The sequence below is a fragment of the Saimiri boliviensis genome, chromosome 7 (assembly GCF_048565385.1).
Source record: "Saimiri boliviensis isolate mSaiBol1 chromosome 7, mSaiBol1.pri, whole genome shotgun sequence".
In the NCBI taxonomy this organism is placed as follows: Eukaryota; Metazoa; Chordata; class Mammalia; order Primates; family Cebidae; genus Saimiri; species Saimiri boliviensis.
The window spans coordinates 1399443-1427430 of record NC_133455.1 but is presented as its reverse complement, the minus strand read 5'-3'; the positions used below and the strand labels follow the sequence as shown (position 1 = coordinate 1427430).

General features: G+C 62.8%; 1 protein-coding gene across 1 annotated transcript; it reads left to right on the top strand.

The window, feature by feature from the left end:
- Nucleotides 1-24: 24 nt before the first annotated feature.
- MMP17 (matrix metallopeptidase 17) lies at nucleotides 25-26170 on the top strand. Its single transcript, XM_039471878.2, has 10 exons — nucleotides 25-207; nucleotides 8027-8159; nucleotides 8467-8596; nucleotides 11041-11324; nucleotides 12029-12205; nucleotides 16482-16566; nucleotides 17563-17645; nucleotides 17748-17900; nucleotides 22428-22685; nucleotides 23483-26170. The coding sequence occupies exons 1-10, from the start codon at nucleotides 25-27 to the stop codon at nucleotides 23854-23856; spliced, it is 1860 nt and encodes a 619-aa protein (XP_039327812.2). The 3' UTR covers nucleotides 23857-26170.
- The last annotated feature ends 1818 nt before the right edge of the window (nucleotides 26171-27988 follow it).

The window sequence follows — 27988 nt, the reverse complement described above, 5'->3', positions numbered from 1 at the left end:
CGCCCGCGGGCCCGTGTGAGCGCCATGCGGCGCCGCGCCGCCTGGGGACCCGGCCCGCCGCCCCCGCCGCCCCCCGGGCCCGGGCTCCGGCCGCTGCCGCCGCCGCCGCCGCCGCCGCCGCTACTGCTGCTGCTGCTGCTGGCGCTGGGGACCCGCGGGGGCTGCGCCGCGCCCGCGCCGCGCGCCGAGGACCTCAGCCTGGGAGTGGTGAGCGCGCGGCCGAGGGCGCGGGGCCGGGAGGGCGCGGAGCTCCGGGGCCGGAGCCGGGGGTCCCCGCGGGCCGGGCGGCGGGGGCCCGGCAGAGCCCCGCAGTGCGCGTCGCCGTCGCGCGGGAGCCCGGGGGCCCTGGACCCGTTTCCTGGATGGGGAGACTGAGGCAGGGGCGCGGGCTGAGCGGCCGGGCGAGCGCACGCGGATCTGGCAGGCGCCGGCTCCCGTGCCGGCTCCGTGCGTCCGGAGCGCGCCGCCGCCGCCGCAGGAGCCCGTGGAGTTGTGAGAGGTCGCCCGCCCGGAGAGCAGGCTTCGCGGCCGCCGGAGCCCTGCGCGCTGCGAGCGTTCCGGGTGGGAGTGGCGGAGCAGGGGCTGCGGAGTGGGGCACCCCGAAAGTGTTGGGGCCCTGAGTTTGCTGGCTTGAGGGTGCTGGGGGCCCAGGGAAGCCGGCCTCAGCTCCCCACTGAGCATGGACCTGGCCCCAGCCTCCTTTCCCTCCACCCCACGTCGGCCAGGCTGGCCCTCTAGCCCTAGTCCGGTGCTGAGCCGGGGGCTCGGAGAGAGCCTTCCTCACCCCACTCGCAGCCTCTGTCCCCAGCTCAGCTTGGGAGCCCTGCCAGGGGGCAGCGCTGCGGTCTCTTCCCACACCCCCCTCCCCTGTTCCGCAGCCGGGACCGGCGTCTCCTGTGAACCTGGAAGATTTAGAGCGGACGTGGGGGGCGTCAGCGCCCCCCGGCTGGGGTGGTCGGGTGGACTCTGGCTGGGTTCGGCGACTCCTTCTGAGGCTCCTGCCCCACTGCTGCCCTCACTGTCCTCGGACCCAGGGACTCTGCGCCGAGTCCTCCCCGCCCGCGCAAGTGCTGGGCCCTGGTCTCCCAGTGGGGTCCCGGCAGGGCCTCTCACCCAGCGCCTTGGACTTTCAGGTGCTCCAAAACCTTCGGGTCTGAGCAAGTCAGCGCAGGTGGATTTCAGGCAGTCGAGGCATTTGAAAGGGGCACTTGGGCGGCACCTGCAGCCCCTGTGGGTTGGCAGGGCTTGGCCAGGGGGTCTGAATGGAAAGCCGACTTGGCCCCAGGCCCCAAAGCCATCTGGGACGGTGCTGGCCACTGTCCCTGCTACCCGGGGGCTAGATGCCTGCCGGCCCCCACAGTGGCTTCCTGCCAGCCAGGCAGCCTGTGAAATTGGGGTGCCCCCACCTCCTCAAGATCTCTTTGTAGCTGGGGGTTTCCGGGATCCCCCACTGAGAAGCACGCCCTGGGGACCTGGTGTCTGCGGCTCTGGAGGGAATGGAACCCAGGCTCCAGGTGCTGCAGAAGGGGAGGACTCCAGGCGGGGCCCACCCGCGCAGGAGGGACCCCCGGCCAAGCCCTGTCTGCTGGTCAGACCCAGTGCGGCCCGCCTGCCCAGAGAGAGTGGGTCAGGCACCCTCCTCCCGGCTGGTACCTGCGCCTTGGTCTCTCCTGGCATCCGGAGATCACCCGCCTTGTGCCCCGCGGCGGCACCGAGTGCAGGACGTGGCTCCTCAGCCCGGCCGGGGGCAGCGAGTGGGGCCCGGCGTCCGGCCGGAGAGGGAGGACGCTGCGGGCAGCCCTTGCGTGGAGCCCCCTCGGGGTCCGGCCGGCCTGGCGGCGCCTCCGTCCTGCCGGAGCCTCCCGCTCACACCGGCGGTGCGGGGCGGCCTCTGCCGGCCCCCGGGGGAAGCGCGGGCGAGCTCGGGCCGGGGCGGGCGGCTTCCCGGGGAGGGACAGGGCGGAAGGCGGGACTCCCTCACCGCCCCCTCTCCAGAGGCGCTCCCGGCGCTGACTGATGTTCGGGTCTGGGCGCCAGGAAGGAGAAGGGCCCCTTTGTCCGAGGGACCGGCTCCCGCAGGCCGAGCTGCTCGCAGGGGAGGGCCGGCCCGGAGCGCCCCCCGTGAGCACGTGAACAAGGCCGGGATTCAGGCCGCGGGCGGGAACAAAAGGGCGCCCTGTGCCCCCGTCCTCGGCGGGCTGCGCGTCCTTGGGGGCCTGAGATTTTTGTCCTGTGTTTTGAGTAGGGCACAGCGCGCAGCCCGGGGTCTCCGCAGGCGTCCGCACCCCTCCCGCCCTGGCTCCTTCTCCAGCGGGTCTGGGCGCCGACGGGACGCGGCTCTCGGTGCCTTAGTTGTGCACGGCGGCACCGTGGTGCCCGTGGGCTTCGCCGTCTCTGCCCCGCAGCTGTCGAGTGTCTGTGCCGGGGCCGCCGTCTGCTCTGGGCCTGCAGCCTGGTTCTGGCCGGGACTCCCCAGGCTCGCCCAGAGCATCTCGGGATCGGGTCCCCGGGGCAGCTGTGTGGTAGCAGGTTTGACGAACGGACTTCTGAAGTTTCTGCTTCATCTCGGCAGCACAGCCTGTGGCCGTCATCACTGCGCCCACGGCCGAGTGGCAGCTCCTTTGATCTTCTGTATGGGTTGGGGCTGGGAGTGAGGGGTGGTATTGCTGAGGTTGTGGGAGGCTGGGCCAGATGGTGCCTGGTGGCAGCCACCCTCCACATCCTGGTCTCCGCCTTGGGTCCCTGGCCCTCAGGACCTCGTCATCACCCTGGCTGGGGTCCGGGTGTCCCCTGTCACCCTGCAGATGCTCCCAGAGCTTCAGCCGAGCACCCCTAGCCAAAACCAAGACAGGCAGGAGTGTGAGACCATGGCCTGATTTTGCCGTGAGAGGCGTCTGCGTGTCCTTGCTACTCGGTCCCCTCCTGACACCCACCTTCATGGTGCAGGAGATGTCGCTTCCCTCGACATGGGCTCTGGGACCCACGTACCGGGCCTCAGTCTCCCTGTCTGTACAGTGAGGCCAGGGAGGACAGGCCACCACACGATCGGTGGGGGTGCTTCTGTGTTCAGGGGTGGGAAGGGGGAGGCTGGAGAGGGGTGCTCTCTGATGCTGCCCTGGGGTTTCGGGGCGCTTTGTGCATGTGTGTGTTTGCCTTCTGGTGGCAAGAGCTCCGGTGGGACGCCTGCCCTGGCTCTGGATGTGGGGAGGGTGTCAGGCCCCGAAGGGCAGCACTTCTGTCATGTAGGGACTGGGGGCCTCCTGGACACCTGCCTCTGGGGTTCAGGGCCCCGCCGGGCACCGTCTGGCTCACGGCAGGGACAGGACGAGGTGATCCGGGAAGGATGCGGAGCCCGGCTTCCCCTGTGGTGCGGTACTGGGCACGTCCCCTCCTCATGCTGGCCCGAGGGCCCCATGCGCCCTGGCCCGCCTCTTTCTCCTTCCCCTCCCCGGCCCCAACCGACTCTGTCCCACTGGCTCCTCCGTGCAGCGCGTTTCCCTGCCAAAGGGCCTCTGCACTGCTGTCCCCACCGCCGTGAGCCCCGCCTCGCCTGTCACCTGGACAGCTCCTTCTCGCCTTGCTGGTCACAGCCCATGTCCCCCAGGGTGTTCCCTGAGCACCCATCTCATCAGCCCTCCATCCCGTCCCTCACCCCTGCGTAGCACAGTAGTCAGTGGCTCTGTAGCTAAGGATAACTCCCGGTGCCTCAGTGTTCTCATCTGTAAACTGGGAGTAGTAAGAGAACCCACTTCACAAGGTTAACCCACGGTTTTGTGAGCACCTGCTTCGTGCCAAATACCCTCCAGCAGGGACCGCCCTGGCCTCACCGTGCCTGAGGGACGTGGCAGGAATGGCAGGGGTGTGGATGAGATGGGCGTGGGCGTGGACGGCGTGGGCGTGGATGGGTAGTGCTGGATAATTGTTGGCTGTTGGGATGGAAAACAGTTATCAAGTAGTCCTGTTCAGGACATCATGGCCGCCTGAGGCTCATGTCACAAGCGTGTGTTCACATGTTTGCTATTTACCCTCCCCACACCCCTGCCCTCCCCTGTGGGCAGTGCGATGGGGTCCCGTGGTCTTAGCCTCTCCCGCTTGCTCAGACAGATGGACAGACTTAGAGGGAATCTGGCAGTGTCCCTGGCTGGGGCCAGGGGATCACTCCAACCGAGGGTCAGCGGCCAGAGGCAGCCAGTGCAGGGGGACCCCCGCATGGCCGGTGGGTCAGACACAGTTAGACCATGGATCCATCACTGACCGTGTGCTGTGTGACCATGGGCAGGTTATCCACAGGCTCTGAGCCTTAGTTTTCTCATCTGCAAAATGGGGCTGATGACATCTCCTCTCCTCTGCCCCCCTCCCACCCCGTGCAGGTCGGGTCGGGCCCCCATTTATCTGCAGGGGCCAGGCCCAGGCGCCACCCCCATGGCACAGCAGGACCGCAGATGCACCCGCCAGCCAGGGTGCCTTGGGCAGGAGAGGCCGACACAACCAATCAGTGCAACCCAGAGCCAGGGGGCGAGGGCTGCATGCCGTAAACTCCCTAAACACCGTCCGAGGGAATTCTGTGCTGCGTGCACTGCACCCCTCAAGGCTGGAAACAGGCACGCATTGTGCCAGACAGGCAGGACTGTGAACGGCGAATCCGGGGTGGGCCGGGCGGCTGCCCGCATCCGCCTCAGAGCCAGGGCTACAGGCACCTGCTTCCTGCTTGTGCCCTGCAAGGGGGCAGCGCTCCGCCTCTGGGCTGTGTCCCCGTCTTTGGTAATAATGGCCCAGCCCATGGGAGGAGCGGAAGAACGCCGCCTCTCCTAGGCGGCTCCAGAAACTCATCAGCCAGGGGGTGGCTGCCTTGGGTTGGGGCTCCCTGGAGCTCCCAGCGGCCCCTCTCCCGCCTCCTCTCTCCTCCCCGCAATACCTCCCCCTCCCCAGTGGCCTTCTGGAAGGTTCACCCTGCCGCTGCTGCAGCACCGCCCGATTCAGCCTCCGTTGCCCTGGAGACAGCAGTCTCCGTGGCGACAGCAGAGTGAGGATCAGGCAGCGGGTGGGTGTAGGTACTCTGGGGGCAGGGGTGGGGAGGGGGAGAGGGTCTGGGCCCCCACCTGCTGTGGGCAGGAGTAGGTCAGGATGGAGGCCTGGGGAGGGGAGGCAGGGTGGTGAGAGGCCACTGCAGTTGCCCCAAGGTGCTGGCTGTGGGGGCTTTTTTGCCCCAGGACCGTGCCCCCGGTCTGCGCCTGGTTAACGCCGCTCCCCTTAGCTAACACGCCCACCTAGCTGCCGCCACCCTTATTTAGCCTGAGTTGACATTTCCAGGCCCTGGCCAAGCATCGGCCGCCCCTCCCAGATGGACCTGAGCTGCCTGATGAGCGGCGTGCTGCCCTCTTCCCCGAAGCTGGGAGCACAGGGCAGTGTGGCGCTGGGCAAGGGCACCCTGTGGGCTCGGGAGGCCCCCCTGGAGCAGGTGGCCTCTTCTGCCTGTGTCCACCCGAAGGCCGGTGGCCCTCAAACCCGCGAGGCTGGTCTGTCGAGTGTCCCTGCAAACTAGGAAGTGGCTCCCACCCTGCCACTCGATCCCCCCAGACAGCCCCTCCCAGAATGCTGAGCCTGAGATGGGGCGCAGCCCCTGAGCACATACGTGTGGGGTGGGAGCCCCCGACAGCCCTGCCCCACAGACCTGCTGCCCCAAGATGGGACACCACAGGGGACTTCGTGTTGGCCATGGGCGGGGCTGCGTGCCCCAGGCCGGTGCTGGAACCCTGGTTCTTCGAGTTGAAGCAGTCTGGCCACTCACACCTGTCACTAAACCACTGCTTCCAAACATCGGGAGCATTCCACAGCCACTGGGAGAGCTGCCTGCCAGGCCCGGCTCCACTTTCCCAAAATACCTGTGGCCCTGTGGCCAGGCTGCCTAGCTCCCCAGGGACCAGAGGGAGGGGTGCCCCAGCCTGCCACTGGCCATGACCCCAGCTTACAGATGGGAAGGCTGGGGGTGCGGGGTCCTCCCAAGGGGTCTCAGTGCCTGCTGGCCCAACCCAGGCAGCAGCTAGCCTGGGTAGGAAAGGCACCTGCCTGTATGGGCCCTTCCCTGGTAAGGGGGCAGGGGGTCATCATCCAGCATCATAGATGGTGTGAGAAAATTCCAGAGGGCTTCCTGGAGGAGGTGACAGGCTCGTAACCATGAGGCACAGTAGCCCTGTTGAGCTGGGATCTTAACAAAGAACTAAAAAGTGCATGTATTTAATACGGAATGTGCTGATGGGCATTGCTCCGTGCCTAGAGCGGTGACTGGCCTGGGGACACCCTCCGTAAACCCTTCGAGTACATGGCAGTGTGGGGCTGGACACCCGAGGCCAAGGATCCCCACAGCCTGGAGATCAGGACAAAAGTGGGAGGCCAGTCTGCCGGGGCCAGCACCCAGGCACACAGCAGTTATCCCACCCCGTGCGCGTGGAGGCTGCCTCCCCAACGCCCTGCCTGCGGAGCTGCCACCCCAGTCACGAATGTCCACTTGGACGTCCGTCCTGCCTCTAGCCTTGAAGGGGCCCCCAGACCCAAGGGGTTCCACACGCACACTCTTGGCTTCCCCTCAGTGCTGAGGGGGCCGGGGCTGGGTCAGCAGGGTTTGGGGAGAGGGTAAAGGCACAGAGGGAGGGCGGGCCCAGGAAGGACTCTGGCTCCTGAACGGGGAATCTCGGGGTGTGCAGGTCCCACACGGTGTCTGGTGCGGCCCCTCCTGGCCAGCACGGCCTGTGGCCGATGACCCGGGACCTCCAGGACGATGGCACCACATTCCTCTCAACACTGCTGACCGATGGGCAGAGGGTTGGTCAGGACCGCAGCCTCACCAGCTCACAGAGAAGCTCAGGCAGGAGCTGCAGACCAGAACCCAGGGGCAGCAGGCGGCATAAATGAGTCGCAGGCATTGTTTAAATGCCCACCAGAGAAAAAGAAAAAAGACAGATCTGCAGGCTGGGCAGGGACCCCAGCATGTCACCCCTGCTGTGGCTCCCCGGGCTGGCGAGTGTCCACGAGGCAGAGCGGGAGCCTCACTGCAGCCTGCAAGTGGGCACGGGTGCCACTGCAGTTGAAGAAACTGAAGCTGAGGGAGGCAGCCCCCACAGATGGCACCCAGGCCCCCCATCCCCAGGTCCCCACAGATGCCATCCGGGCCCCCCTGTCCCTGGGGCCCCTCCAGAGTAGCAGAGATGACGGGCTCGGCCAGGGCTTGGTTTGTGCCCAGGTTAAAGGGCTGCCCCCATTGCTGCTCCCACTCAGCTCGGATGTGGGTAGCCTCCCCTCGCCCCAGTGCCCCCTTCAGAGCAGAGCTGGTGCTGGTGTGAGGATTTTCCACATCCCGGCTCACATCCTCATCACCAGCCCGCCAAGGACTCGGGAAGCAGCCCAGGGGCGGACCGCCTCACCTCGGGCACACGGCAGGGAGGCGGCTGAGTGGGGCTCACCTGCTTTTGCAGCCTGGCTAGAACCTGGCTTTTGTTTGTGAGACAGGGTCTCACTGTTGCAGTCACCGCCTCCAGCTGCTGGGCTCAAGTGATCCCCCCGCCTCGGCTTCCCAAAGTGCTGGGATCTCAGGCCTGAGCCACGGCCCAATTCCTCAAACTGGTGTCTACGCCACAGCCTTTCTCAGCTGGGGTTTCAGACCTTGCGGCCCAGACTGCCCTGTCACACGTCAGCTGAGAGCCTGCATTTGACACTGGCCACATTTAAGAGCCTTTTTCATGTTCCCTGGCATTTTGCGCCCTCAGAGGCTTGGGGTGGGGCAGGGTTGCCGTGAGTGGGTGTACGGGTCGGGCACCGCAGAAGCTCGCATCATCTAAGGCACATCAGTGTTATTAAGACACTTTTCCGGCAGCTGCCTGGGGAAGAGGCAAGAGGTGCCTTGTGGGCAGATTGGGGGCTGGGTGGTGATCAGGCTGGGAGGGGCCTGGCCGAGCGGTGTGGCCCGTGGCAGGCTTCTTGCTGGGTGGGACCAGGCCCTTGTTGCACCCCTCACCCTGCTCTCTGCCTTCAGGAGTGGCTAAGCAGGTTTGGTTACCTGCCCCCAGCCGACCCCGCAGCAGGACAGCTGCAGACGCAAGAGGAGCTGTCCAGGGCCATCGCAGCCATGCAGCAGTTTGGCGGCCTGGAGGCCACCGGCATCCTGGGTCAGTTCTCCAGGGGGGCAGCGGGGAACTGCCTTGCCGTGGGGGGCCTGCCTTGCTGTGCCCCCGTCAGGCCTGCGCCAGTCAGCCATGCCCCTTCCGACCCGCCACAGCCCTGCCCTATGCTTGAATAGACCTGGGTCCCGGCCTGGCGTAGCTCGGGGCCTGGGGCTGGTCCCCCGAAGGAGGTGGGAGGAGGGGGTGGCTTGGAGGTTGGTGCCCGAGTCAGGGCTTTCTGCCTTGGGGGTGCTCGGGATCCTAGGCTGGCGGTTGGGCGGGGCTAGGCGCTGAGCTCCACGCACCCCTGCAGACGAGGCCACCCTGGCCCTGATGAGAACCCCACGCTGCTCCCTTCCGGACCTCCCTGTCCCGACCCAGGCTCGCGGGAGACGCCACGCTGCAGCCCCACCTACGTGGAACAAGAGGAACCTGTCATGGAGGTGGGTGCGTGGCCGGGGTGGGGAGCGGGGCCCCCGTGGAGGTGGGTGCGTGGCCGGGGTGGGGAGCGGGGCCCCCGTGGAGGTGGGTGCGTGGCCGGGGTGGGGAGCGGGGTCTCCGTGGAGGTGGGTGCGTGGTCAGGGTGGGGAGCAGGGCCCCCGTGGAGGTGGAAGCGTGGCCGGGGGGGGAAGTGGGGCCCCCATGGAGGTGGGTGCGTGGCTGGAGTGGGGAGCGGGGTCTCCGTGGAAGTGCTTGCGTGGCTGGGGTGGGGAGTGGGTCCCCCGTGGAGGTGGGCAAGTGGCTGGGTGAGGAGCGGGGTCTCTCTATCTCCGTGTCTGTGCCTCTGTAGATGCCCACAAGCCGGGGTATTTGGGTATTTGAGACGCAGCAGGAGCTGTCTCCCCGCTCTGGAGGCCAGGAGTCCATGCGAAAAAGTGGGCAGGGTGGCCCTCAGGAGGCAGAGGGCACATCAGTCCCAGCCTCTGTCCAGCTGTGCACTTGCTGGCAGCCATTGGCGAATCGCCCGCCTCTGCCTCCGCCCTGGCCCATCTGTGTGCCAGCGACTCTCCCATGTCTCATCAGGACATTCCTTGGATTTAGGGCCCCCAAATCCAGTATGACATCCACAAAGTCCCTATTTCCTTTTTGTTTTTGAGGCAGGGTCTGTCACCCTGGCTGGAGTGCAGTGGCACAATCACAGCTCACTGCAGCCCTGACCTCCAGGGCTCAAGCAGTCCTCCTGCCTCAGCCTCCCGAGCAGCTGGGACTAGACATGCACATCACCACACCTCACTAATTTTTTTTTTTTTTTTTTGAGACGGAGTTTCGCTCTTGTTACCCAGGCTGGAGTGCAATGGCGTGATCTCGGCTCACCGCAACCTCCGCCTCCTGGGTTCAGGCAATTCTCCTGCCTCAGCCTCCTGAGTAGCTGGGATTATAGGCACGTGCCACCATGCCCAGCTAATTTTTTGTATTTTTAGTAGAGATGGGGTTTCACCATGTTGACCAGGATGGGCTCGATCTCTTGACCTCGTGATCCACCCGCCTCGGCCTCCCAAAGTGCTGGGATTACAGGCGTGAGCCACCGGGCCCGGCCATTTTTTTGTTTTTTTGACACGTCTCGCTGTGTCACCCAGGCTGGAGGGCAGACTTGGCTCACTGCAACCTCAGCCTCCCAAGTAGCTGGGATTACAGGCATGAGCCACCGTGCCCAACTAATTTTTTATATTTTTAGTAGAGACAGGGCTGAGCATGGTGGCTCATGCCTGTAATCCCAGCACTTTGGGAGGCCAAAGTGGCTGGATCATTTGTGGTCAGGAATTTGAGACCAGCCTGGCCAACATGGCAAGACCCCATCACTACTAAAAATACAAAAATTAGCTGGGTGTGGTGGCGTGCGCCTGTAATCCCAGCTATTCAGGAGGCTGAGGCAGGAGAATCACTTGAACCTGGGAGGCAGAGGCTGCAGTGAGCCGAGAGTGCACCACTGCACTCCAGCCTGGGGGACAGCGGAAGACTCAGTCTCAAAAATAAGAAAATAGTAGATGGCCGGGCGCGGTGGCTCAAGCCTGTCATCCCAGCACTTTGGGAGGCCGAGGCGGGTGGATCACGAGGTCAAGAGATCGGGACCATCCCGGTCAACATGGTGAAACCCCGTCTCTACTAAAAATACAAAAAATTAGCTGGGCATGGTGGCGCGTGCCTGTAATCCCAGCTACTCAGGAGGCTGAGGCAGGAGAATTGCCTGAACCCAGGAGGCGGAGGTTGCGGTGAGCCGAGATCGCGCCACTGCACTCCAGCCTGGGTAACAAGAGCGAAACTCCGTCTCAAAAAAAAAAAAAAAAGGAAAATAGTAGATATAGGGTTTTGCCATGTTGGCCAGGCTGGTCTTGAACTCTTGAGCTCAAGCAGTGCGCCCATCCTGGCCTCCCAAAGTGCTGAGGTAAATGTGGCCACCACGCCCAGCCAACCCTATTTCCAAACCAGGCCACATCAGGCCAGGGTGGACGTGAATTTGGCGGGACAGTATTTGACCCACACGCCGGTACTGGTCCCCTTCTGCTGTCCCCTGGGGTCAAAACTGGCTCGGAGGGGAACTGCTAGCGTGAGAGCTGATGACCAGAGAGAACCCCTTCTGCAGGGAGCAGGGGTGGGGCAGGCGGGGCGCCCCCGCTGAGGGCCCTGGGCTGATGGTTCCGTGTGGGAGCTCACGTTTGCTGTGGTCTGGGGTCCTAGCCCTCCCTCCCTGCCTCATCCGTCCCGGGAGAACTCCTGGGACCTTCATGGGGCGTCGGACATGTCTCCTGGCACGGGACAAAGGCAGAAGATGGGGAGACACTCTCGTGGGCATGGACGCCCCCCGGGCTGAGGAGGGCATTCGGGGAGCCTCGGCCTGGGGCATGCGACCTGCTCCCGTGACTGGACTCCGGCTGACCCCTGCCCGCAGGGTCCGGACGTTCCCTCGGGACTCGCCGCTGGGCCGTGACACGGTGCGTGCGCTCATGTACTACGCCCTCAAGGTCTGGAGCGACATCGCACCCCTGAACTTCCATGAGGTGGCGGGCAGCACCGCCGACATCCAGATCGACTTCTCCAAGGCCGACCACAATGACGGCTACCCCTTCGACGGCCCCGGCGGCACCGTGGCCCACGCCTTCCTCCCCAGCGACCACCACACCGCGGGGGACACCCACTTCGACGACGATGAGGCCTGGACCTTCCGCTCCTCGGGTGCGTCTGGGGCGGCCCCAGGGCGGGGTCGGGGGCCCTGGCAGCCCGTGATGCTGAGGAGCAGCCGTGGCACCCCCGTGTCCAACCCCACGGCTGGAAATGCCCACTGCTCCTGAGCACCGCTGGGTGTTTCCCACAGGCCTGACCTCGCCACGTCCTCAGCACCCGCGGGAGGGCGCGGGAGGAGGCCTGTGAGGTCTCCGTGTCCGTGGCTCAGAGTCGCTCCCACTAAGTGCCATTGTCTGCAGAGGCTGTTCCGACCCGGACTGTGGCTTCAGGGGACCAGGCTGTCCTGGGAGCCAGGCCCATCCCAGGGGGCCTGGCTTTGGCGAGGAGTGGGTGGTCAGTGCCCACAGCGTCAGGTCTCAGGCCGTCTGTCGAACATCGGGCCCCACGTAACCCAGGCCCAGGCACAGGGTGTCATCTGTGTGGCCTTGTGCAGAAGAGGCTGTCAGCCCTCTGTGAGTGATACAAAGATGCCAGGCCTGAGAAACCCAGCAGGCCCCACAGAGTCCCTGGGGCAATCACATTAATTCCAAGTCACCCTGCAGAATCCGTCTGGCATAGCGGACACCAAGGCACGCCCTGTGGACACCCCAGCCTGGGTCCACCCCACCCCACAGCATGGCAGAGGCCTGCTGGTCCTTCCTCACAGGGACAGGGCCCCTCCTGCCCTTGTTTCACATGGCTCCCTGTGTCCCCAGATGCCCACGGGATGGATCTGTTTGCAGTGGCTGTCCACGAGTTCGGCCACGCCATTGGGTTGAGCCACGTGGCCACCGCACGCTCCATCATGCGGCCATACTACCAGGGCCCGGTGGGTGACCCGCTGCGCTACAGACTCCCCTACGAGGACAGGGTGCGTGTCTGGCAGCTGTACGGTGAGTGTCCCCCCGAAACCAGATGTAGCTCCCCTGGGAGACGGCTGAGTGTCTGCCCGAACCCAGACAGCTCCCCGGGAGAGGGGTCAGAAATTCCAGGCACTCCAGAGTACAGCCCCCCCGGGCGGGTTTGTTCCCCCTGCTGTCCCTCTGTATATGGTGCTGTGCCAGCTGGGACCCTCTGGCCTGTCCACAGAGCCCATCCCTAACGTCCCCAGAGCCCCTGGGTCAGAATTCCACCTCTGTGCCCCAGACACTGACAGTTAAGACAGGTGGCGTTGATGGCGTCCCAGGGCTGTGCAAATCACATTTTGGGTCTTAAATCATCTCATCTTTAGAACACCTTAAGCAGTGAAAAAAAAAAATCTGATCCTGGTGGCCATGTAAGGTAGGGACTGCATCCCCCTCTTTGCAGATGAGAAAACGGAGGCACCCAGAGGTCCACAGATTGGCCAGGAAACCCAAGAGTAGCAGGGTCGGGCCCCAGCGCCCCTTCTGCTGGGTTCACATCAGGAAGTGAGGCGGAGCCCCTGTCCTAGGAGCTGGTGCCGCAGGGAGACGGCACACACGCGTCAGAGGCTGACATGGTCACCTCACCTACACCCAGCCCCAGCTGCCCCCCACACCGCCCACCACACCCTACAGGAGTGCCCCCCGACTCCACACCATACCCTACAGGAGTGCCCCCCGACTCCACACCATACCCTACAGGCGTGCCCCCCCCCACTCCACACCCCGCAGGAGTGCCCCCCACACTCCCCACCACTCCCCGCAGGAGAGCCGCCCCCACCCCCCATCACACCCCGCAGGAGTGCCGCCCCCACCGCCCAGACCCCTCCTGGCCTCAGCGTCATCCTTGGCATTTCACACACTCTGACATCCACGCGTAGTTTCCACTGTAGAATTCACATCCCATGCAGTTCACCGTTTTGGCTGGGCACAGTGGCTCACGCCTGTAATCCCAGCACTTTGAGAGGCCGAGACAGGCATATCATTTGAGGTCAGGAGTCCGAGACCAGCCTGGCCAGTATGGCAAAACGACGTGTCTCCTAAAAATATGAAAATTAGCCAGGTGTAGTGGCATGTGCCTGTAGTCCCAGCTACTCAGGAGGCTGAGGCAGGAGAATGGCTTGAACCCGGGAGGTGGAGGTTGCGTGAGCCCAGATCGCGCCAGTGCACTCCAGCCTGGGTGACAGAGCGAGACTCTGTCTCAAAAAAAAAAAAAGAAATTCACCATTTCAAGGTGTACACTTCCATGCGTTTAGGACACTCACAAGGTTGTGCTGATGCCACCTCTGTCTGGTTCTAGAACTTTTTTATTTATTTTTTCTAAATTTAGAAACAGGGTTTCACCATATTGGCCAGGCTGGTCTCAAACTCTGAACCTCAGGTGAGCTGCCCACCTCAGCCTCCCAAAGTGCTGGGATTACAGGCGTGAGCCACTGCACCCGGCCCTGGTTCTAGAACTTTCTAATCACCACTACTACCAAAGGGGACCTGACAGCCATCCCAGGACCCGCCTTGGCCCCTGGCAACCCACTCCTGACCACTCTGTCTCCATAGATCAGTCTCTGATGCAGCCATACAACCTTTTGTGTCTGGATTTCTTTTTTTTTTTTTTTTTTTGAGATGGAGTCTCGATCTGTTGCCCAGGCTAGAGTGCGTCTCAGCTCACTGCAGCCCCCGCCTCCCGGGTTCACGCGATTCTCCTGCCTCAGCCTCCCGAGTAGCCAGGATTACAGGCACACACCACTATACCCACTAATTTTTTTGTATTTTTAATAAAGACAGGATTTCACTGCATTGGCCAGACTGGTCTCAAACTCCTGACCCGGTGATCTGCCTGCCTCGGCCTCCCAAAGTGATGGGATTACAGGCGTAAGCCACCATGCCAGCCCTTTTTTTTTTTTTTTTTTTTAAAGATATGGAGTCTCACTATGTGGCACTTGTCTCAAATTCCTGGGCTCAAGTGATTCTCCCGACTCAGGCTCCTGAGCAGCTGGGACTCCAGGTGTGCACTGCCACACCTGCACACCTGGCTAATTTTTAAAGTTTTGTAGAAATGGAGTTTCACCATGCTGCCCAGTTTGGTCTCAGACTCCTTAGGCTCAAGCAGCCCTCCTGCCCCAGCCTAGGAAAGTGTTGGGATGACGGGCGTGAGCCCCGTGCCCGGCCCACCTGCTTCCGCTGGGTACGGCGTGCTCCAGGTTCACCTCACAGAGGCATGGATGCCGCCCAGACTCCTTCTCATGGCTGAAGAGTTCTGTCCGCGTGCAGCCTACGGCAAGCACTGGGTTACCGCCATGTCGGTTGTGGCGAACGGTGCAGTGAAGGCGGGGGTACCGGCTCCTGTGGGAATGCCTGTCTCCGGCTCTCTAGGGTGTAGACAGGGGTGGATTTGCAGCCTGTCTCCGGCTCTCTAGGGTGTAGACGGGGGTGGATTTGCAGCCTGTCTCCGGCTCTCTGGGGTGTAGACGGGGGTGGATTTGCAGCCTGTCTCTCGCTCTCTAGGGTGTAGACGGGGGTGGAATTGCAGCCTGTCTCCGGCTCTCTGGGGTGTAGACGGGGGTGGATTTGCAGCCTGTCTCTGGCTCTCTGGGGTGTAGACGGGGGTGGATTTGCAGCCTGTCTCCGGCTCTCTGGGGTGTAGACGGGGGTGGATTTGCAGCCTGTCTCTCGCTCTCTAGGGTGTAGACGGGGGTGGAATTGCAGCCTGTCTCCGGCTCTCTGGGGTGTAGACGGGGGTGGATTTGCAGCCTGTCTCCGGCTCTCTAGGGTGTAGACGGGGGTGGATTTGCAGCCTGTCTCCGGCTCTCTGGGGTGTAGACGGGGGTGGATTTGCAGCCTGTCTCCGGCTCTCTGGGGTGTAGACGGGGGTGGAATTGCAGCCTGTCTCCGGCTCTCTAGGGTGTAGACGGGGGTGGATTTGCAGCCTGTCTCCCGCTCTCTAGGGTGTAGACGGGGGTGGATTTGCAGCCTGTCTCCGGCTCTCTGGGGTGTAGACGGGGGTGGAATTGCAGCCTGTCTCCGGCTCTCTGGGGTGTAGACGGGGGTGGATTTGCAGCCTGTCTCCGGCTCTCTAGGGTGTAGACGGGGTGGATTTGCAGCCTGTCTCTCACTCTCTAGGGTGTAGACGGGGTGGATTTGCAGCCTGTCTCCGGCTCTCTGGGGTGTAGACGGGGGTGGATTTGCAGCCTGTCTCTCGCTCTCTAGGGTGTAGACGGGGTGGATTTGCAGCCTGTCTCCGGCTCTCTGGGGTGTAGACGGGGGTGGATTTGCAGCCTGTCTCTCGCTCTCTGGGGTGTAGACGGGGTGGATTTGCAGCCTGTCTCCGGCTCTCTGGGGTGTAGACGGGGGTGGAATTGCAGCCTGTCTCCGGCTCTCTGGGGTGTAGACGGGGGTGGATTTGCAGCCTGTCTCTTGCTCTCTAGGGTGTAGACGGGGTGGATTTGCAGCCTGTCTCCGGCTCTCTGGGGTGTAGACGGGGGTGGAATTGCAGCCTGTCTCTGGCTCTCTGGGGTGTAGACGGGGGTGGATTTGCAGCCTGTCTCTCGCTCTCTAGGGTGTAGATGGGGTGGATTTGCAGCCTGTCTCCGGCTCTCTGGGGTGTAGACGGGGGTGGATTTGCAGCCTGTCTCTCGCTCTCTAGGGTGTAGACGGGGGTGGAATTGCAGCCTGTCTCCGGCTCTCTGGGGTGTAGACGGGGGTGGATTTGCAGCCTGTCTCCGGCTCTCTGGGGTGTAGACGGGGGTGGATTTGCAGCCTGTCTCCGGCTCTCTGGGGTGTAGACGGGGGTGGATTTGCAGCCTGTCTCCGGCTCTCTGGGGTGTAGACGGGGGTGGATTTGCAGCCTGTCTCCGGCTCTCTGGGGTGTAGACGGGGGTGGATTTGCAGCCTGTCTCCGGCTCTCTAGGGTGTAGACGGGGGTGGATTTGCAGCCTGTCTCTCGCTCTCTAGGGTGTAGACGGGGTGGATTTGCAGCCTGTCTCCGGCTCTCTGGGGTGTAGACGGGGGTGGATTTGCAGCCTGTCTCTGGCTCTCTAGGGTGTACCTGGGGTGGGACTGGGGCCAGTGCTCACACACTGAGTACTTAACTCGGCGAGGGACCCGGCAGCCCTGGGTGCGACAGGCCCGCCGGTTGCAGCTGTGTCCCCACAGTGCCAGTTGAGACCCTGTGGTCTGAGTGGCCTCAAACCGTGCCTGGGATTCAGAGGGGCCGCTGGGATGTGGGGGGGGCACCTGGGTTTGAGGCCGTCCCCCTCCTTGTCTCCCACAGGTGTGAGGGAGTCTGTGTCTCCCACGGCGCAGACGGAGGAGCCTCCCCTGCTGCCGGAGCCCCCAGACGACCGGCCCAGCACCCCGTAAGCCCTGGGCCCGCGGTCGCCCCCCGTGGTGGTCGGCCTGTCCGCGCCCCGTCCCAGGCAACTTCTGCCCCAAACCGTGGCTCAGATCCCGGGAAGCCCGCAGCTGTGTGGTCGGTTGAGCTCAGTGACGTTTTGTCTTTTGTTAAACCCCTTCTACTACTGGCCTCCCCTGCCAGGGACCCCGCACAGGGATGACGTCAGACTCGGGTTTCTCTCTCCTCGTCCCTGTCGGCTGCCGCCATGTGACGGGCCACCCAGCCTGATGAGCGTTTCATCAAGCCCGTGATTCCCAGCGTCAGGAAGTCAGGCCAGGCCTGCGAGTGTCAGGCTGTGTCCTGGTTCACTGTCTGGGCTCACGTCTGGTGCCAGGGCTGACCTAACCGGACGGCCGTCGGGGCCACTCCACAAGGCATGACCCGCCCATGGCGGCTGGATTCTCAGGGAAGTTGTCCCTAGAGCTGGTACTGCCAGAGGCCAGTGGGAGCTGTGACCTCGTCACCCAGCCTCAGGTGTCACGGGACTGTACGAGTAACTGTATCGGTTAAAGCTGTGAGGGAGCCGCTCTCTTTGACGTCATCTCTCGGCGGACATGCGCCTTGTCACTGTGAACACGCTTCCTGTAGCAGAGTTCTGGGGATGGGTTCAGGGTCCTGTGGCGTGAAGGACAGTTCTGCGCTGGGCTCGGGGTCCCGTGGTGGGAGTATTTGGCACCAGCCAGCCCCTGGTCACTACACCAGTGTCCACTCCGAGCCCTGCCTTCCCTGCAGCCCCTGGCATTGTGTACTCAGAGCGTAGATCTTGCTCCCCACCCCGCTGTGAAACAGACAGGCACCCCTGTTTTAATTTGCCTGTCTCTTCAGGAGGAGACCCCCAGGCAGGGATAGGGGCTCCCCCAAAGCATGCCTGTCCCGTGCTGCTCAGGTTAGGGGCTCCCCTGAAGGATGCCCTTCCTCTGAGCCCACCAGGCTCTCTCCCGTCCCCCACGGCCCGCAGGCCCAGGAAGGACGTGCCCCACAGGTGCAGCACGCACTTTGACGCGGTGGCCCAGATCCGGGGTGAAGCATTCTTCTTCAAAGGTACCCCCAGGATTCCCTGTGGTGGCGGGCAGAGGATGCGGCCCCCTCCAGCGCAGACCCCCTCTGCAGCTCGGCCCTCCCCTCTGTCTTCTCTGTCCCTAGGCAAGTATTTCTGGCGGCTGACGCGGGACCGGCATCTGGTGTCCCTGCAGCCGGCACAGATGCACCGCTTCTGGCGGGGCCTGCCGCTGCAGCTGGACAGCGTGGACGCCGTGTACGAGCGCACCAGCGACCACAAGATCGTCTTCTTCAAAGGTGGGCGGGCCTCCCCCTGGCGCTCCGGGCCTCCGAGGCCTCCACCGGCCTCACTGAGGGGGTGCAGCCTGCATCCCCTGTGTGGAAGCCCCGCGTCCGCCCAGAGGCTGGGCCAGCACCGAGTGCTCATTTGCTTGTGCGCTCAGCAGATGCATGCTGAGCACCTCCTGTGTGCCCCCTCCCGTGGCAGCCGCGGCAGCACGTGGAGGGCGAACGGGCGGGAGGCCCTGCCCGCGCCCTCGGCGGCACACAGTCCTCCCCCAAGTCCGGAGGGCTTGATTTCCGGTGCCACTCAGGGTGGTCAGAAAGGAAGGGTGATGGGAGCGGTCTCTTGAGGGGGATCTTGTTCTGCCGAGCAAGCGGAAACCAGGAACAGTGTTCAGGCCTGGAGAGCTGCCGCCCGAGGCAGGAGCAGTCCTGCTGAGCGCATCACAGACGGGCCTGTAGCCGGAGCACTGGGGCCTGGAGGAGGCTGGGGCAGAAGCGTCAGGGGCCGTGGCTGCTGCAGCCGGGATCCTCTTCCCCAGGGCGCCCCTGCACCCACCTTTCCAGAACGACCTCGTGGCGGTGCTGTGGGAAGCATTCCTCGTGCTTCCAAGGCTCCATGAAGGGCAGGAAGGGGAGACGAGAGCGGGGCCGCAGGGGCGCAGGGGCGGGTGGGACAGCGGGACCGAGGCCCCCTTTCTGAGTAAGGTCCCGTCCTGAGATTCTGGGTGGGTATGAGTTGCAGACATCATTCAGTCCAGCGTAGCAGCCAGTCCCACAGGCACGGGCAGGACCCTGTTTCCTCGCGGAGGTAAAGGGTGTTCTTCGTGTCTGCCAGGGAACCGCTTCCTGTCACTCCATCACCCACCCAGCCCTTGGCATTTGACTCAGTCACCACTGACACTTGGGAGCCCTCAGGTGACTGCTTCCGAAGGTCTGATCCCTCCCAAAGGGACAGAGGTTGCAGTTACCTGGGAGGCCGAGGCATGAGGACCACACCAGGAGGTGGAGGCTGCCCAGAGCCACGCACTGCACTCCAGCCTGGGCGACAGAGCAAGACCTTGTCTCAAAAAAAAAAAAAAAAAAAAAAGATCCCCAAAGACAGTACTTGCACTAGAAAAGAAAAAAAAGAATGACGTAAGCCTCATGCCCCATTGCTCCTAGCCTCCCCTGTGCGACCTCGCCGAAGGTCCCAGGGTGACCCACAGCGCCTCCCGGAGCAGGGACCCAGCACACGCATACACCCCTTCAGCGGCCTCCCTGCCTTGCACACACTGTTCGGGCCACTTCCGAGTGGGTCTGCCCGGTGTGTTCAGGCCACTTCCCGCAGAGGGTCTGCCCAGCGTGTTCCGGCCACTTCCCTGGGTGGGTCTGCCTAGCATGTCCTCCGGATCAGGTTCTGGTTCTGCATATCCAGCAGGAAAGTCACCAAGGGGCCGTGTTCTGAGCCCCAAGCCGCCCTATCTGGTGATGTTCACCGTGGTCACCTGCATGAGGTGTGTCTGCAGGTTTCTGTACCATAAAGCCCCATTTCTGGATGTGAGGGGTCGGTCACTTGCCAAGAGAGACTTGAGAACATGTGGGTCTCTTGGCATGGCCGTCCCACCCCTGGGCGCCCTGCCCCTGCCTGGTCTCCTTACAGGTTCCCACACAGCTTCACGCAGCAGGCCAGCCCGATTGTCATTCATCGCAGCATCTCCTTAGCCGTCCCCTCCTTACAGACATCACAGCCCTTTCCAGTCTCCAGCAAAGGACATCTGCTCATTTTATATATATATATATATATATATATATATATATTTTTTTTTTTTTTTTTTTTTTTTTTTTTGAGACAGAGTTTCGCTCTTGTTACCCAGGCTGGAGTGCAATGGCGCGATCTCGGCTCACCGCAACCTCCGCCTCCTGGGTTCAGGCAATTCTCCTGCCTCAGCCTCCTGAGTAGCTGGGATTACAGGCACGTACCACCATGCCCAGCTAATTTTTTGTATTTATAGTAGAGACGGGGTTTCACCATGTTGACCAGGATGGTCTCGATCTCTCGACCTCGTGATCCACCCGCCTCGGCCTCCCAAAGTGCTGGGATTACAAGCTTGAGCCACCGCGCCCGGCTCATTTTATATTTTTTTATTATTTTATTTTACTTTACTTTTTTGAGACGGAGTCTCACTCCGTCACCCAGGCATGAGTGCAGTGGCCTGATCTTGGCTCAGTGCAGCCTTGATCTCCCAGGTTCAAGCCCCGGTTCCCCTGCCTTAGGCTCCCAAGTAGCTGAGACTACAGGTGCTCACAGCATGCCCGGCTAATTTCTTTGTATTTTTGGTAGAGACAGGGTTTCACCATGTTATTCAGGCTGGTCTCAAACCCCCGACCTCAGGTGATCCACTCGTCTTGACCTCCCAAAGTGCTGGGATTACAGGCGTGAGCCAACACTCCCAGCCCTGGTTTTTTTGATAATTTTAAATCATGGATTTGGTAAATACATTTTAACCATTTTAAGTGCACGGCTCAGTGGTATGAAGCATGTTCACATAGCTGCGCCGCCGTCACTGGCATCCACCTCCAGATTTCCATCTTCCCAACGGAGATGCTGCCCCCATGAAACACGGATGCCCCTGCCCCCCGCAGCTCCAGACACCCACTCCACTTGCTGTCCTCATGGCTCTGAGTGCTCTAGGGATCCCATGTCAGTGGGACAGACGGGCCCTGCCCTCTGTGCCTGGCTCGTGTCGCTCAGCGGAAGGGCCTCAGGGCTCACACATGCCGTGGCAGGTGGCAGGTATCCTTCCTGGCCAAGTCGGAGCCACATTCCGTGGCACGGACGAACTCATTTCATTCCCTGTCCACTTGGGTTTCTTCTCTGGGCTCCTGGGAAGGACACTGCAGCGCGCGTGAGTGTGTCAAGCTGTCTCCAAGACCTTGCTTTCCCTTCCTTTGGATTTATCCCCAGAAGTGGGAATGCAGGACCATGTGGTCATTCTATTTTTTTTTTTTTTTTAGACGGAGTTTCGCTCTTGTTGCCCAGGCTGGAGTGCAATGGCGCAATCTCGGCTCACCGCAACCTCCGCCTCCTGGGTTCAGGCAATTCTCCTGCCTCAGCCTCCTGAGTAGCTCGGATTACAGGCATGTGCCACCATGCCCAGCTACTTTTTTGTATTTTTAGTAGAGACGGGGTTTCACCATATTGACCAGGATGGTCTCCATCTCTTGACCTCGTGATCCACCCGCCTCGGCCTCCCAAAGTGCTGGGATTACAGGCTTGAGCCACCGCGCCCGGCCAGTCATTCTATTTTTGATGTTTGGGAAGCTACATTCTGTTTCCCACAATGGCTGCAGTCTCACACCCCCCGGCAGGGCCCCCACATCCCCAATACTTGTGACTCTCCGTGTTCTTGGTGGGGATGAGGTGGCCTCTCATCATTTCTCTGGTGATGTTGGGCATCTTCAGGTGCTTATTGCCATCTGTATTTCTCGGGAGAAATGTGTATTCAAACCACTTCTCCAGCAAAGGAGCTTTAAATGTTTTGCTGCTGTGCGAACTCTTTCAAAGGTGTAAGAGTCTCACAGATGCCAGGCATGGTGGCTCACGCCTGTAATCGCAGCACTTTGGGAGGCCGAGGCGGGCAGATCACCTGAGGTCAGGCATTCAGGACCATCCTGGCCAATATGGTTAAACCCCGTCTCTACTGAAAATACAAAAATTAGCTGGCTGTGGTGGTGGGCACCTGTGGTGGTGGGCGCCAGCCGCTTAGGAGGCAGAGGCAGGAGAGTCGCGTGAACCCAGGAGGCAGAGGTTGCAGTGAGCCAAGATCACACTATTGCACTCCAGCCTGGGCTACAGAATTAGACTGTCTCAAGAGAAAGAGTCTCACAGTTAGTTAGGCCTTGAGGGAGGCCCTTTCTTGTCTTTGCCAGGAAGATATTCTAGTCCTTTGTGCACAAAGAGTGGTCGGCCAGGTGCGGTGGCTCACCCCTGTGATCCCAGCGCTTGGGAGGCTGAGACAGGAGAATTGTTTGAGCCCAGGCTGGGCAAAGGGCCTGGTGGCTCACGCCTGTAATCGCAGCACTTGGGAAGCCGAGGCAGGATGATCACCTGAGGTCAGGAGTTCTACATCAGCGTGGCCAACATGAAACCTCACCTCTACTAAAAATACAAAAATTAGCCAGGCGTGGTGGCGCATGCCAGTAACCCCAGCTACTCGGGAGGCTGAGGCATGAGAATCCCTTGAACCCAAGAGTGGAGGCTGCAGTGTGTGGAGATCGAACCAAGGCACTCCAGCCTGGGTAACCCTTCTCAAAAAAAAAAAAAAAAAAAAAAATAGAATGGAGTGTCGTGGGCTGCCGGCTGGATGGGACGCAGGTGCTCACTAGGTATCCGTGTGGCCGCTGTGAGGCAACGTGACTGCATTGTGGCCACCGTCCCTTCAGGCCCAGGCGAGGGACCCGGGCGAGGGCGGCCGACGCAGGGCGGAAGGAAAGGCCGGAGCCCCCCGCCCTTCGGGGTGGGGCCGAGCCCCGGCCCACAGCTGTTTCTCTCGCCCCCAGGAGACAGGTACTGGGTGTTCAAGGACAATAACGTAGAGGAAGGATACCCGCGGCCCGTCTCCGACTTCAGCCTCCCGCCCGGCGGCATCGACGCCGCCTTCTCCTGGGCCTACAATGACAGGACTTATTTCTTTAAGGACCAGCTGTACTGGCGCTACGATGACCACACGAGGCGCATGGACCCCGGCTACCCCGCCCAGAGCCCCCCGTGGAGGGGCGTCCCCAGCACGCTGGACGACGCCATGCGCTGGTCTGACGGTGAGCGCCGGCCGCGGGCGGGGCGCGCGGACTCTGCCTCCCCCCGGGGTCGCGGCAGGACCCCGGAGGGCTCCTGCCAGGAGGACGGCCCCGCTCGGTGTGGGCTCGGGGGTCGCAGGCCCGGCAGGGTCCCCGAGTCACTCCCCGAGGCCTGGCCCGGGAGCTGGCTTGCTCAGCCTCGCCCTGCCCCGGGGCCTTGGCGCTTGCCACGCCCTCCGCTAGGCACACTCTCCCGAGATGCCCACGCGGCCCCCCTCGCCCTCCTGGGCGTCACCCGTGCTTCCTGACGGGTCCGGCAGTGTAGAAGAAACATCCCCGCAGGGTCGGCTGGGGGGTGGGCTGCGGCCTCTGCTTTGTCTTCAGCGCTGTGTCCTGTCGCCCAGAACAGCCCTGCACGGAGCGGCCCTCCGTCAGCACCCAGGGAGGGAAGGAGACTGAGCGTCTCCCGCTCCATCCCCGCCCCTGCAGGGCCGCCCGAGCTTCCCCGGCCCGTGGCCCAGACTGCGGCGCAGCTGAGCAGACGCTGACCGTCTAGAGTCTGAGAGCCGCGCCGTCCAGCGCGAGCCCCGCCCCCAGCCGGCCGAGTCCAGCCCGAGCCCCGCCCCCAGCCGGCCGAGTCCAGCGCGAGCCCCGCCCCCAGCCGGCCGAGTCTAGCCAGAGCCCCGCCCCCAGCCGGCCGAGTCCAGCGCGAGCCCCGCCCCCAGCCGGCCGAGTCTAGCCCGAGCCCCGCCCCCAGCCGGCCGAGTCCAGCGCGAGCCCCGCCCCGCCCCCTGAGCCCCGCCCTTTCTCCGTCTCAGGTGCCTCCTACTTCTTCCGGGGCCAGGAGTACTGGAAAGTGCTGGATGGCGAGCTGGAGGCGGCGCCCGGGTACCCGCAGTCCACGGCCCGGGACTGGCTGGTGTGTGGAGACTCGCAGGCCGACGGCTCTGAGGCCGCGGGCGTGGACGGGGCGGACGGCGGCCGTGCCCCTCCGGGACAGCACCACCAGAGCCGCTCGGAGGACGGCTACGAAGTCTGCTCCTGCACCTCCCGGGCCTCCTCCCGCCCCGGGGCCCCGGGCCTGCTGGTGGCCGCCGCCACGCTGCTGCTGCTGCTGCTGCTGCTGCTGCTGCCGCCACCACTGTCACCAGGCGCCCTGCTGTGGACAGCGGCCCAGGCCCCGGCGCTGTGACACGGAGCACGGGCCTGTGAGAGGACAGACTTGGGGGGACAGCCTGGCCACAGAGAACAAGGACCGCGCTGGAGTCCCTGGGGGAGGAGGACAGGCCACCCCCACGCGGGAAGACAGCGGGCCACCCAGCACGGAAAGGCCAGCAGAGGGCACTGTCCTCCCGGGGCTGGGCAGACTCAGGTGGTCGGACTGAGCTGTCCCCCAGTGAATGACTGCATGACGTCAGGCCTCGCTGCTGCCAGCCTCCCCCGGCCCTGGAGGGGGCATCCCTGGCTGGGGGGGCCACCTGTCTCCACGCTGGCGCTGCCAACCCCACCTACACTGCTGCCCCATGCTCCTGCCCGCCCACGGGGCCTCCATCCCTAGGTCCCGGGTGGGCAACCCTCCCCACAGACAGCCCCCCGCGTGGTGCTGTGGCACGTCCCCATTGTGACGCGTTCCAGACCAACACGACCTCTCCCTGCTTTGTAGCAGCTCACCTGGGGGCTCCGGGGCCATGGGGGGGTGCCCTCAGGTCTCAAGGGGGTTGGCCCAGATCAGAGGCCCATGCACCTGCACTTGAGGTGGGATGTTTCCAGGAGGTCTGGGCAGTCTGTCGCCTGGTTCAGCCCTTCGCGTGCTGTATCTCCCAGTCCTCACGCCCCATGGGTCCCCACGCCCCTCTCACAGATGGGAGAGTTGAGGCCCAGCATGGGGTGAGCCTTCGTGCTGCAAGCAGTGCTGGGCCAGGTTGATTTTAGGAGGTGTGGACACAGTGTATCGGGTGGGGCAGATCCCCAGTGTGGGAGGTGCCCGAGGAGCCACTGAGGACACTGTCTGCCTGGCAGCACTAGCCTGTCCCGAGCGGCACCAGGACCTGGGTGCACCCAAGAGGTGGGACAGGCGCTCCCTGCGAGGGTCTTATCCAGCTCCGGCTCTGTCACTTGCTCCGAGCCTCATGGTCCACCCACTCTGCCCCCACTTTCTCTGGCTGTTCAGAGGCTGCGGCCGATGCTGCTCTGTGGGGCCCAGTCCTCCATCCCGCCAGTGCAGGGTGCTCCGGTCTCTGGCGCAGACCCCCCGCCGCCAGGCCGCGGACTGAGGGCCTGGGCTCTGGCTCACCAGCATCCGCGCTGGGCTGGGGAGGGCCTGGGTGCCTCCTGAGCGAGGATGAGGAGAAGGCCACTGGGCGGCCGGGGATTACTCCTGCTCGGCACACCGCAGGCCCAGCACAGGGAGCTGCTAGGGCTGCTCGGGGCGCAAGGCCACAGCCCCCTTGGCCGATCCCAGGATGGCGCCCGTCCCAGGACAAGGCTGCCAGGGCCGGGCAGGCAGGCTCCAGGCCAGGCCTCATGAACTGGGCGGCGGCCTCTGTCCTGTCCCTTCATGGCCTGTTCTCTGGGGCGGGAAGAGTCCCTGCTTGTCAGACCAGTCTGGAGAAACGACCTTCCTCCCGTCCAGTGGGGACACTGGCTCTGTCCTGCACCCAGCCGTGTTTCCTCATCACGCTTTGTTGCCCAGGAGGCTGCGGGGGAGAGCCCACCCTGGGCAGCTGGGGAGATGGCCCACCGCATGGGCCCCACCCCCAAGTCATGCCCCAGAGCACAGCAGCTGTGGGTCTTGTCTGCGGGCATCGGCGGGGCTGGTTGTGGGGCTGTGGTTTTAGAGCCCAAACACTCCCTGACAAGAGCCTCCTCTGCCCGTCCTGTCTCTGGTGAAGGGGGAATCACAGGCAGAGGGGGGCTGCTCGGAACTTGCCCCCCATGCTGCAGCCCACCTCCCTCTGGTGGCAGGGTGGCTGTGCTGGGTCCCCGGGGCAGGGCCTGGGAGCCCCACCTTTCCATATGCACATGCACCTGGAGCTGCCCTGACCCCACAATCAAAGTCGGAAATGCTCTGAAACCCAAGATTGTGAGCACAGATGGGCTGCCTGAGTGCACACTTGGGATTTCACTTTTTTAAAATTTTTCTGAGACAGGGTCTCACTTTGTCACCCAGGCTGGAGTGCAGTGGCTTGATCCTAGCTCACTGCAGCCTCCACCACCCAGGTTCAAGTGATTCTCCTGCCTCAGCCTCCCAACTAACTGCAATTACAGGCACCCGCCACCACAACCGGCTAATTTTTTATATTTTTAGTAGAGAGGGGGTTTCACCGTGTTGGCTAGGCTGGTCTCGAACTCCTGACCTCCGGTGATCCGTCTCAGCCTCCCAAAGTGCTGGGATCACAGGCATGAGCCAGTACACCTGGCCAAGAGGCAGTATTTGAAAAAAGAAAAGCAGAAGAAACTGCTCAACCTGTTAGTATAATGCAAATATAGTGTTCCAAACTCCAGAACCAGCTGAGCTCCAAAACGCTTTCCTGGCCCTGCGCCTCTTGGGTGAGGACCACGCAGGCCGTGTGTACTGTCGTGTGGGGGGACCTCGCGTTCATGAGGGCTGCACGTGGCGTGAGAGTCCTCTGCATCCTTCGGGACACGCTGCTCGCCCTGGGGCTGCTTCTGCGTCTCCTGCACCCCAGGGTGTTCTCCCCAGATCAGAGTTGGGAAAGACGCAACCAGCGGATCTCGGCCCGGAGGATGCTGCAGGGACAGACCTCTCCCAGGGCAGCCTTCAGCCGACCCAGCCCCCGTGACCTCCACACCTGTGAGGACTGCCGGCCCGTCCCTCCGTGGTCCATCCCCCGGCCGTCTGCGCCCACCTTTCTCGTGAAGGGACCTGGGTTCTTCGGCAGGGATCTCACAGGGCCCTGTTAGGCACTCACCCATCTTTGTGTGAGTCAGTCACCATCCAAACACCTGGAGTCTTCACATGACGTTCTGGATTTTCAGAGTCACGTCATGTAAACCAGGCTGTGCTGGCACAAATTGGAGAAGCTGTGTGTGCCCCCATGCCCAGGCTGCAGCCAGACAGAAGTCAGAGGACCCGTACCACCCCAGTGAGGGGCAATGACCTCTTCCCTCCACCCGGGAGGTCAACCTGGAGGCCCAGGGTCCCTCTGAGCCATGCGACCAGGCCAGGCACTGGCTGCTCTCAGTGTGACCCAGCCTTGTGACCAAACACACACAGCCCTGTGAGTGCCCTACGACACCTCTGCACAGGTGACCTCCAAGGCCAGGACACACCCACTCCAGCTCCCATGTTACAGGGAGGGAAACTGAGGCACGGTGTCTTAGCTCAGCTTGCCATAACAGGCAGCCATAGACCAGGTGGCTTCCAGAATAGGCGTTTGCTTTCTCACCACTCTGCGGGCTGGGAGTGTGAGGTCAGGATGCGGCAGGGTCAGGTTCTTAGGGGGCCGCTTCCTGGTTCAAAGCCAGTGCCTTCTCGCTGTGTCCTCACGAGCCCAGGAGAAAGTGCTGGTCTCTTCACTCTCTGCTGGGGCACTGATCTCATTGTGGGGGCTCCACCCTCACGACCTCATCTAACCCAAACCACCTCCCAAAGGCCCCTCCTAACACCATCACATCAAGGGTCATGGTTTCAGAATATGACCTTGGTGGCCGGGCACGGTGACTTATGCCCGTAATCCCAAGGTGAGAGGATCGCCTGGGCTCAGCACACCGCAACCTCCACCTCCTGGGTTCAAGCGATTTTCCTGCTTCAGCTAGGATTACAGGCATGGGCCACCACGCCCTGCTAATTTTTGTATTTTTAGTAGAGATGGTTTTGCCATGTTGGCCAGGCTGGTCTCGAACTCCTGGGCTCAGGCAATCCTCCCACCTGGGCCTCCCAAAGTGCTGGGATTACAGGCGTGAGCCACTGTGCTCGGCCTTCTGTCACTCTTTATTCACTCAGCAAACACCTGTTGAGCCACAGACACTGTTCCAGATGCTGGGGCCACAGCCTTGAACCAAACAGGCCAAACCCTTAATCTTGTGAAATCGTCCATAAACCTCCCTGTATTCCGGTAGGGAAAATGCAGCCAAGCAGATGGGGCTGCACCTGTGAGAATCTGTGGTCCACGGGTGGGCCAGGCACTGAGTCACAGGTTGGTAGGAAAAATGAGGCAGAGGGCGGTGTGTGTTTGTCAAGGAGGGAAGCCGAGCCTGCAGGAGCCGGAGGAGGCTGCACACAGGCCCTGCAGCCAGTGCCGTTGGCTGCTCTGGAGAGCTGCTGAGTGCTGGGTGCTCTGGGCAGTGGTGGGTGTTCTGGG